This window comes from Mustela putorius, unplaced genomic scaffold (assembly GCF_011764305.1).
Source record: "Mustela putorius furo isolate JIRA1106 unplaced genomic scaffold, ASM1176430v1.1 tig00000551_pilon_pilon_pilon, whole genome shotgun sequence".
Lineage (NCBI taxonomy): Eukaryota > Metazoa > Chordata > Mammalia > Carnivora > Mustelidae > Mustela > Mustela putorius.
In genome coordinates, this window is record NW_025421412.1 from 13,604,628 (window position 1) to 13,615,472 (window position 10,845).

At 43.1% G+C, this 10,845-nt stretch overlaps 1 protein-coding gene across 1 annotated transcript; it reads left to right on the forward strand.

Annotated features, from left to right (window-relative positions):
• The first annotated feature begins 3,516 nt into the window (after positions 1-3,516).
• On the forward strand, positions 3,517-6,566 carry OXGR1 (oxoglutarate receptor 1). The gene is made up of 2 exons (XM_004746128.2): positions 3,517-3,724; positions 4,414-6,566. The coding sequence occupies exon 2, from the start codon at positions 4,488-4,490 to the stop codon at positions 5,499-5,501; it is 1,014 nt and encodes a 337-aa protein (XP_004746185.1). The 5' UTR covers positions 3,517-3,724; positions 4,414-4,487; the 3' UTR covers positions 5,502-6,566.
• Positions 6,567-10,845: the final 4,279 nt, after the last annotated feature.

The window sequence follows — 10,845 nt, forward strand, 5'->3', positions numbered from 1 at the left end:
GTGAAGGAAATAAACCTACCCACCCCCCGAAATGCCTTTCTTTCTTCTTCTATTTTTTTTTGGGGGGGGGTCTTGTTTTGTCACTATGGATTTAATGAACATGCTTAGGACTGTCTCTAAACCTCCAAATGGTATGTAAAATTTCTGTGTGCCCATACATGGTTTTTTTTCCCAGGAGAGCTTCCACAGGCTTTATTTAAAGATCAAATAGCTAATGTCATCATAGCTCTGGGCCCCATCAACATGGCAAGTACTAACAGTCTTTAGCCTGACGGAGTGGCAGATTCTTATTTGAAAGCTGGGTTTGAGCAAAGGGTTAGGGAGAGGGATTCCTTCAAATTCTGGAAGGACAACAATAATGCACCTCTTGAATTTGCCTGGATTAAGAAATTGGTCTGTTTTCTACTAGTCTGAAATCAAATCAGCCCAAAATCAAATCAGATGTAGAGGAGGAAAGGAACATGGATCTTTGTGAAGGGAATGTGTATCTATGGTTCTTCTTGATGACCAAAAGCAACCCCAGCTGCAGTTTCCAAGGACTCTGAAGGAACATGAGGGGTGCTGGGCTACACGTTTATATGTCCCTGGTCCACTGGCCGCTTGAGAAGAGGAAAGAATGAATGTTAACTCAGCCTTGGAATAGCACCAGAAAAACCTAGATTGTGTGTCGGGAGGAAAAGAACTCTGACAGGGTGGGGTCTGGGAAGTTGGGTTAGGAGCTTACTAAAAAATTAACAGACACCCTAGGAAAATCCTAGAAAAAAAAAATCCTAGAGGAATCCGGAGAAGCTTAGTATCCCACTCTTCGAGGTCCAGGAGCAAGTTGGCATTCAAGTTAGTTGTCTCCTCGCCGCGTGTTTGTAAAACACTAATGTCCTGCAACCAGCCTCAAACAATCAGTCTCTTCCCAATTTCAGAGAAAAAAATAGAGCCCAAATGATGTGTTTTGTTTTGTTTTGTTTTGTTTTTCTTTATAAAGGTATCCCACATCACTGGTGCTTGCTTTTATCTGGGTGTTACCTAGTTTAGTTCAAACATATGTATCCGGTTACATTGAAACTTAATAGATCATTACTGCCAGCTTACAAAGAGTCCGTTAGTTCTAGGTGGTCTGTAACCTCCCTACGACTGAGATCCACTGTTGTGGTAAAAAGCAGGAAACACATCACATTTTTCTTTACTGTCTTTTGAGTGTAAAGGTGTCGTTTGTGGACGTCTGGGTGGAGGCAGTGAATTGCACACGACTCTAAAACCCCCCCTCATTCTACTTCGTTCCCATCCCTGACCAGTTCTGTCCCTGGTTCTAGACTTGACCCATATATTGTAAACTCAAACCATCCTTTTGCTGAGGTTTACGGAAGAGGGGTTAAATTTCTCAGCCAACCCCTCCTCCTTTACAACTGGTCAGTCAGCCTTCATTAAATCCCCTGTTGAACTGTTGTTTTTCAAAACAGTAAGGTTGTTTCTACCTACAACCTGTCTTTTCCTGATACGATTATTTTAAATGGCCCCTTACCTGGGCCGGGGGTTGGGGGTGGGGTGGGGGGGGTGTTATTTGGCAATGACAGAAATTATAATTGTGTTTCTTGTTTTAAAGGTGGTGAAAGAAGCAAACTTTTTATAAAACAGTATTTGCCATTTCATTAACCCTTCGGTTCAAGATAAAATTTTGCTAATGTTGCTCATTGTTCTTCTTCTTCCTTTTTTTTTTTTTTTTTTTTAAGCAAATATATACTGCGCACTCTCTCCAAGTCGGGTCTTGGAGTAGGAGGTGATTCCATCTTTCTGCTTTACGGAGAGGAGAGACAAGCAGTGTGGCCTTGAATCAGGACTTACTAAGAAGTGACTTCTGGAAGTGCGACCTCAGGGACTCTGGGACCATGACCCCTTGCGTTCAGGCTTAAATACCTCCCCATGAGCCCGTTTAAAGAATCTGGCCAAGGAAAAACTCTCTGCTGCAGTTCCCTGGGCTCGATTCTCTAACCTGCTGGTCTGAAGTCCCTGAGTCCTATCACTTCCAGGACTGTGTAGGTAATAGTTCTAGGAATAGTGAGAGTAAATTAACTTGACAGGGAGGGAAACATTTGCTTTCTGTCTGTAATACACAACTCAGTGAGCACTGGCCTCTCTTCCTGGAGGATCCTAGTGGCTGCCCAGTGGCAGGTTTCATATCCCTAGGCTAATCTTTCCCCAATTCATAAAGAATAGAAGTCATAAATGTTTAAAGGCGTCTTGATCTGCATCCTGAGTGCGAGCTGGAGAATATATTCAAGGCCAATGAACAGGGCAAGATTTTACTGGTTCAGATTAGTGAAATTGGGCCAGTGTGAAATATACCTCTTTACTACACTGATGCAAAGCATGAACGTGTAGATTTTGGTACCAGGTAATAGTAATAATGATGGTAGACAATGACACAGCAGTTTGTATGTGTTAGGCATCCTTCAGTGCACTCTATGTATATTAATACATTAACTCGTTTAACTCTCCCAACCCAAAGAGCTGAGTGAGGACCACTGCCATTGACAATCTAGCCCGGCATCACACAATTTAGCACGTTTGATTTACTTAGCCCTTCTGCGCTGAAGTTTAATTCAGCCTTGTTATTTTAGGGCACTTACTTTGATTCTTGCCTCTGCACTGTGAGAGACAGCCCAGCTGCCCTGATTTGTATTTTGGTTCTGTCCTAACTAGTAGGGTGACCTTGAGCAAATCACTGCTTCTTAGTGCCTCCGTTTCCTCTGTAAAAGGGGCTTGATCACAGAACTACCTCGCCAGGTTGCGGTGAGGATGGAATGAATGTATATATGCAAGACACTTAGAATAATAGAGCTTTGTCCACAGGAGGCGCTATGATTTTCGTTATCAGCTGCTTTTTCTTTCCAGCCGCATCTCCCACTGCTCCCTAATGTAGCAGCTGTGCTAAGCCACTTAGAGCTCCCCTGAGCCATCTGAAGTCTTCCTATGTCAGTGGCTTTGCACATGCTGTTCCCTTTGCCTAGAATGCCTTCCCCTTCCTATTGCTACCTTCAGCTTAAATGTTCCTCCCTAACGACCTTCCTTTACTGTCCTGCCCCGTTCTCCAGGTAGCATCCTTGTGTGCTATCTTGGTAGCTTCGTGCCATTTCTCTATCAAAGGACTTCGTGATTAACAACTACCCAACATTTATTGAGCACTTATCATGCACCCAGTAGTGTTCCAAGTGCTTTTCTTGCTTTTCAAAAAAAATATATTGAGAGCTCCATGTGGTAGTGTTATATTTCGTTAAAATTATGTCCGTGTCCATCTCCCCCAGTAGACTGCGATAGCGGCTTGTACATCTGTGTGTGTTATTCATTTTGTATCTCTAAGAGCTGGCGGAGTGCCTAATTAATACACAGTAGGCACTCCATAAATGTGTAAGTGGATGCATTTTACCAACATCTATTTACATCTGAATAAAAAGCTAATTGTAAGTAATTCTTCTTTTAAATAATCTTCATGCTTTTCTCATTGCAGAAATTCACTGACAAAATTTTAGAAAACACTGAGAAGGAAGAAGAAGGACGTGAAAATCCCACCGCTCCCACCCCAGGAGGGCTTCAACCATGTGCTTAGGGACGCAGAAGTTCTCAGAGGCTAAATGGAGCATCAAGGTCAGGCCGGCTGGCGACAGAACCCAGAGCTCCCAACCCTGCTTGAATCTGCTGCTCTTCCTCCCCCGGCAAACACACACGCCCTCCTGTGAGCAAATTATGTTAGCTAGTAAAATAGGTTGGCAGAGCTGACCTTTGAAAATGAAATCTACCCTACACATGATGGTGAAAGGCATGAAATCTACATTTAGAAAATGGCCGGTATTCCGTCTTCTCATGCCTTCCCATTTCATATCCCATCATGTATTTGGGGGAATCTGGATGGAGAGGGAGCACAGGGAGGTAAGGCAGAATAGAAGATGGCTTCTAAATCAGACTAACACAGGTTCAAACCCCGGCTTTGCCCCTAGATGCCTTTCCAGGGACAGGTGGCAAACATCCCTCAGTCTCTATTTCTTCTGTAAGATAGAGATAATAAGAAACAATTCTCGGCATCTTGTGACGTTTAGAGGTAACAGGATGGTGAAGTGCTTCACGCTTGATTAATGGTGGGTCTTGTGGCGAAGTCTCTGATGACGACACCCTATGCCAAGGCAAAGCGCCTTTGTTTTTTTCCAATCCTTCATTTTAATTCTGGGAGTAATTTAACTTCTATATTATTATTAGATGTCTTGCCTCACAATAGTTTTCTTAGAAATTCAATCTTTTCTCCACAGGGTCTCTTTGAGATTAAAGAGAAAGAAGTGGCAAATTCAGGATCTTGGAGCAATTTTCATTTAAAAGAAGATCATTGTTTTCATTACCCCATCATTAATGTTTCTTATTTTCCTTTATCAGGGAGTTAAATCGAAACTGATTTGAATTGCCAAACCCAGCTCTCTCGTTTCCCTGCAAGATGAAAGGGGACAGCCATGAATGAGTCACCAGACAATTTCGCAAATGCCTCTGACTTCCCTGATGATGCAGCGCCATTCGGAAATTGCTCCGATGAAAAAATCCCGCTCAAGAGGCACTACCTCCCTGTTATTTATAGCATCATCTTCCTGGTGGGCTTTCCAGGGAATGCAGTGGCAATTTCCACTTACATTTTCAGAATGCGGCCCTGGAAAGGCAGCACCGTCATCCTGCTGAACCTGGCCTGCACAGACCTGCTCTATTTGAGCAGCTTCCCTTTCCTGATTCACTACTACGCCAGCGGCGAGAACTGGGTCTTCGGGGATGTCATGTGCAAGTTTATCCGCTTCGGCTTCCATTTCAACCTGTACAGCAGCATCCTCTTCCTCACCTGCTTTAGTGTCTTCCGTTATCTTGTGATCCTTCACCCGCTGAGCTGCTTTTCCGTTCACAGAACCCGATGGGCCGTGATGGCCTGCGCCATGGTGTGGATCATTTCCCTGGTGGCCATTATTCCCATGACCTTCCTGATCACCTCAACCACCGGGACCAATGGCTCCACCTGCCTTGACCTCACCAGCTCAGATGACCTCCCCACCATCAAGTGGTACAATCTAATTTTGACGGCCATGACTTTTTGCCTTCCCCTGGTCATAGTGACACTTTGCTATACGATGATTATCTACACCCTCACACAAGGACCTCACAATCACAGCTGCCTGAAGCAGAAAGCTAGGAGGCTAGCCATTCTACCACTCCTTGTGTTTTATGTATGTTTTTTACCCTTCCACATCTTGAGGGTCATCCGGATCGAATCCCGCCTGCTTTCGATCAGCTGCTCTGCCGAGAACCAGATCCATGAAGCTTACATTGTTTCTAGACCCTTGGCTGCCCTGAACACCTTTGGTAACCTGCTACTGTACGTGGTGGTCAGTGACAACTTTCAGCAGGCCATCTGCTCGATGGTGAGATGCGACACCAGCAGGGATCTGGAGCAAGCGAAAAAACCCAGTTGCTCAAACAACCCGTGACGTACTTCATGAAGTCAATCAAGAAGAAGAGCCTGCTGAGACTTGAACTTCTAAGAAGTCCAGAATAGCTCCTTCAATGGCTCTCTGTAAATATTATATATTCGGGTAATTATGTGTTAAAGCCAGCACAGATCTACCAGGAACTCTCCGCCCCCAGTTTATTGAGCTCTTCCCTAGGGTCAATGTAAGAATGGGATACACGCCTATCAGTAGAGGATTCACATGGGGAATCAAAACTACTGGAACTCCAGGACATCTTGAGAAACATCTAGTCTTGCCAACTTACTATGCATCAATAAGACCACTAGTCTCAGTAGTTTTATTAAATTAAAACTTCACACATTTGTCCCAGTTAAGGCAGTGCCAAAACAAGGGCACTCCTCTTACTCTTGGTTTCTGGTCCTTCATACTCGGGCTGTCTCTGTTGAACCTTTAGACTATCCAAGACATTAATTGTCTCTTTCTGAATATTCTCTTTGTTTTCATTTCATATCCTTATGACTTTTCTTTTCCTTCAAACTTTGCTTTGAGATCATTAAACGGTGTTTCTCACTAGGCTTTCATCAGTTTTGTAGATTCAAGCCAACCGGGACAATACACTTGAGACAATTCAAAGATGTCAGTGCAGATGGCTGACGTACCCGTGAGCTATTGGGGGCATTATGTCTTTATTATTGTACATAATTCTAGAAGTTGTTACTGAATTGAGAAAGATTATTAAGTGGTATTAGTAATTATCAACACATCCTGGGAAAGGAAAGATGGGCCTCTTTTGGGGGGGAACAGAAATACTTTTAAATATCATGTGTGTATTAGGTATTAAGTAAAACTTAACAGTGTTTTGATTTCTGTGGAAAACTATCTCGGGAAATACCAATTCTCTTTAGATACCTTTCTCTTTTCTGACTCTCTTGAAAATATGTTATCTATTTATGTAACAGCTAAAGCTATTTTTGAGTTATGTGTGTGCCTAATTATCACAGAGTGTAAATATTTGAGAAAATGCATAGTCTGGATATTTAAAACCTTAGTCAATGTGTTGATACAATTAATAAACTAATTTAAAATCACTAAATAAACTGGTAACATTTTTCCGTGAAAACGCAGCTTTACCGCCCCTCTATTTACAGGAAGCTTATGTTCCCTGTGTTTAGGGAATAAAAATAATTTTAAGAGTCAGTTTTAGAATAAGTTTGGAATAGTTGGTTGAAACAGAAGAATGAGTACCATGGGAATGCTTTGTGGCTTTCAGGTGCTTCTAGAACATTAGACCTAAGGGAGGATGTCTGCCAGGACCCTGTGTCAAGCATGCAGGGGGAGGAAAGAGGGAAGCCAGTGGCTCCGCACATGGACGTTTCTGGATGGTGGTGCCCTCTCTGCCACCCACCTTCTGAGCCATCCTCTCTGGGCCTTTCTCTAGCACAGGGCATGAGCTGTTTGACTGGAGGGCTTGACTAGCTCACGTAGACCGACTGCACAGTCAGCAGGGGCAGCCTCCTGAGGTCCACCGGAAAGCTGGAGGCTGGGTAGCTCTTCTCTCCTGTCCCTCCAATGCCCAGCCCAGCCCCAGGGCCCTCATCGAAGTGTGGCCAAGTCAGGCTTTATACCACAGCTGCTGTTGATCCAATCCTAGATGCAAAACCCTTCCCTTTCCCTCTGTCTCTCTCTTTTCTTATTGCAAAGATTTTGCCGACCAGAAGAAAGCCACCTCAGCCTCCCTTATGTCGATCTCAATTGTTCCTGTAGAATCTCTTTTTCCTTTTCCTTCTTCCCACCATGTTCAGAACAATAAACCGGTTCTCTTTCTGATATGAATTCTTCTGCTCCATCTTTCATCCTTCTACTTTCTTAGGGACCTTGCTCTGACACTTAATCCCACTTTCTCAAATTTTTCACCTTTCTATTGCTCTGGATAACCAATCTTCGTTTGGGAACATGCTTTATTTTCCTTTATCCTCAAAAATACCCTCCCTCATTCAGCTGTGCTGTCGTTCTCTTGTACCTGACCTGCTCTCTGCAGATCAGGGTCAGGCGCAGATGTCTGTCTGCCTTCCGGGGTTCTGCCCATAGACTATCATCACAAAGACCCCAGCTAAATTGGATTCGAAGGGTCAGATTTATTTTCCAAAGTAAAGAGTTCTGGGCTAATTGTGTTTGGAACAGAAGCCAAAAAAGAGATTGATGATACTTCTGAGACTAGAATGGGACCCAAATGGCCTTGCCTGGTAGTAGTAGGCCAAGAAACTATGAGGACAGGAGCGTGGAGTCCTGACTCTGCCAGAGAAGGAGCTGCTGGGGCCGTTCACCACTGCAATGATTCTAAGTTCAAGTTAGGTCCATTGTACCTGAGGCCAGGGAGTTTGGATTTTTCCAAAAATGTTCCACATTTTGGGCACACAGTAACCCCCCTACTTTGTTTTTCTCAGTATATCATGGAAATTTAAACGGTCACAGAATTTTTTTTTTTAAGCACCAAAATGACCCCATGTATCCATGACTGAATTTCACCAATAATTAACATCTTTCCTTGTCTCATTTATCCCTTTCCATGCTTTTTTTGCTAGAATATTTGAAAGCAAGTCCTATAGAACATAGTAGTTTTACCTATAAATGATTCAACATTGATCTCTTTCAAAACACAGAAAGCCAGTGGGTTAAATACTCTGCCTTTGGCTCAGGTCATGATTCCAGGGTCCTGGGATCGAGCCCCTCATCGGGCTCTCTGCTCAGCAGGGAGCCTGCTTCCTCCTCTCTCTCTCTCTGCCTGCCTCCCTGCCTCCTTGTGATCTCAGTCTGTCAAATAAATAAATAAAATCTTTAAAAAAAAAAACACAGAAAGCCAACACAAAACTAAAAAAATGACTCCTTAATAGTATCCAACTTCTAATCCTTATTTTCTTTACCTTAGTTACCTCAAATACGTCTTTTTACAGTTTTTTTTCTTTTTCAAATTTGAACCGAAACAAGGCCCATGTACCACACGTGGTTGAGAGGTCTATTAAATTTCTGTTAACCTATTAGTGTTCCCCTTTCCTTTATTATGGTCATCTAGTAACGGAAGAAATCACATCATTCATCCTGTGGAATTTTCCTGATTGTGGGCTTGCCTGTCTTGACTCCACTTTGTCATGTCTCTCCATGCCTTGTATTTGGTGGAAATGAGAAGGTGGAGTTGGAGGTTAGGTTAGATGCAGAGGTTTTTCTCCCTCCTTCTTTCCCTCCCTCCTCTCCTTTCTCCTCTGCTTTCTTTCCGCCAAAACAGTACTCGGCCTCAGGAGCTGCAGGGTCTGACTCCCTCCGTAGAGCCAGGGTTTCAGATCGATCCGCCTGAAACTTGAAAGATAAAGATCTCCAACCTCAGGGCACTTGGGTGGCTCAGTTGGTTGGGCAACTGCCTTTGGCTCAGGTCATGATTCTGGCGTCCCAGGATGGAGTCCGACATCAGGCTCCCTGCTCAGCCGGGAGTCTGCTTCTCCCTCTGACCTCTCCCCTCTCATGGTCTCTCTCTCTTTCTCTCAAATAAATAAAAAAAATATTTTTTAAAAAAAGAAAAAAAAAGATCTCCAACCTCCTTTGTCCTTCATAGGTTATCAGTCATTGCTCATTCTTGTCTGGACCTAGGAGGGCTTTCACAATGATGACTTTTAAAATTCTAACACTCTTCTACTTTTGTCCATTATGGCTTTTCTATAAAGAACTTTGACACATCAACTGTCCTTTACCTGACTGCTCTGAGTGCAGACAGACCCACCAATCAGACTTAGCTCCGCCTCCTCCTTTGGGAAGGCACAAGTAAGTGATGAAAAGAGATAGGTGAGGTGCCCCCACAGTGCTCCCTCCACGGGAATGTAAGTGTTGGCAGTGTTTCGTTTCTACAGCAGCCAAATTTTTATTCTTCAACTCTGCAGGGTTGGCAGCCATGCCTGTGATCCACAGAGTCAGAACTGTATCCTTGCAGAAAGAGCTTGCCTTACCACTGGCGTGCTTCTCGAAACCTACATGAGTGCCTTTGCTTGTCCTCTTGGACCAGGGCAGGGCGGTTTAACTTTCCCCGAGAAAGCTCTGAGAAGAGGCAGAACAAGACATTAGTAGCCTATGGGGCCATATAGCCCTTGAAGCTGTTCTTATTTTCTGTTCTTGCTTTCTGTTTCTTCCTGTTCTAATTTTATTCTTAAGTTCTACCCAGCAGCACGGTTTGATATGATCTACCTGATACTATACAGTGAGTCTAGATCATATTAAAGGATACAAGACCAGCAACACAAAAATCCCTGAAGTGGGAGAGTCCTTTCTATGGTTGAGTTCCTAGGAGGAAAATAAATTACATGCACATTGACAATTCAATTCTATTTCCCTCTCCACGCTTCTGTCTGAATATTTTCTATTTATCTTTCATTAATCCTGGCTTGTACTGTACACAATCTGAAACCCATGCATTGAATTCCTAATTTCAAATACTGTATTTTTTTTAATTTATGCAATGAGCTTTTGGTTATCTTTATTCTATCACTTCTGTGACTTTTTTTTTTCATTTGATCCATTTTATCCCTTTCCCTGTATTTCCTAGAACTGAATAATCAGTTATTTTAAAGTCTTTTTCCGTTTACTCCAATGTCATATAACCATTGGGTCTGCTTTTATTGCCTGCCATTTTACTCATGTTCCTTGGTCATGTGATCTTGTCTCCTTGCATGTCCATTAATCTTCGCTTGAATGACAGAAATTGCGTTTGAAGGAACTCAAAGGGGCTCCCCTGAGAGGTTGTTTTTATTCCAATGATTTTACTTTTCAATTGTAAAATTTCTATTGAATTCCACTTCTCTTCTGAAGTTTCCTCTCCTTCACTAAATACATAATTTTCCTTTAACTCTTTAAACATATATAAATAGCTCCTTTAATATCTTTGTCTGTTAAATCTAGCCTCCGGTTCATATTAGTTTCCTCTGGATGCTGTAACAGATTATGACAAATTTAGTGGCTTAAGACAACACAGAATCACTTTCTTTCAGAGGTCAGAGGTCAGGAGTCCTGCCTTGCTTCTGGAGGTTCTGGGCTGGAATCCATTTCCTTACGTTTCCCAGATTCAAGGCGTCTGCCAACTGCATTCCTTGGTTCACGGCCCCGCCTTCCATCTTCAAAGCCAGCAGCACAGTATCTTGGAATCTCTCTGACCTGTGCTTCTAGTGGTCTATCCCCTCCCTCTGGCTCTGATTATCCTGCCTTCTTTTATTGTAACCCTTGCAATTACATTGCCTCCCCCGCTATCCCCAATAAGTCAGGTTAATCTCATCTCAAAACCCCAAACTGAATCACAGCCTCCAAGTCCCTTTTTCTGTGTAATTTA

Bases quoted from the DNA above. Each gene is read 5' to 3' on its own strand.
- OXGR1 (XM_004746128.2), top strand. From the start codon at position 4,488: ATGAATGAGTCACCAGACAATTTCGCAAATGCCTCTGACTTCCCTGAT.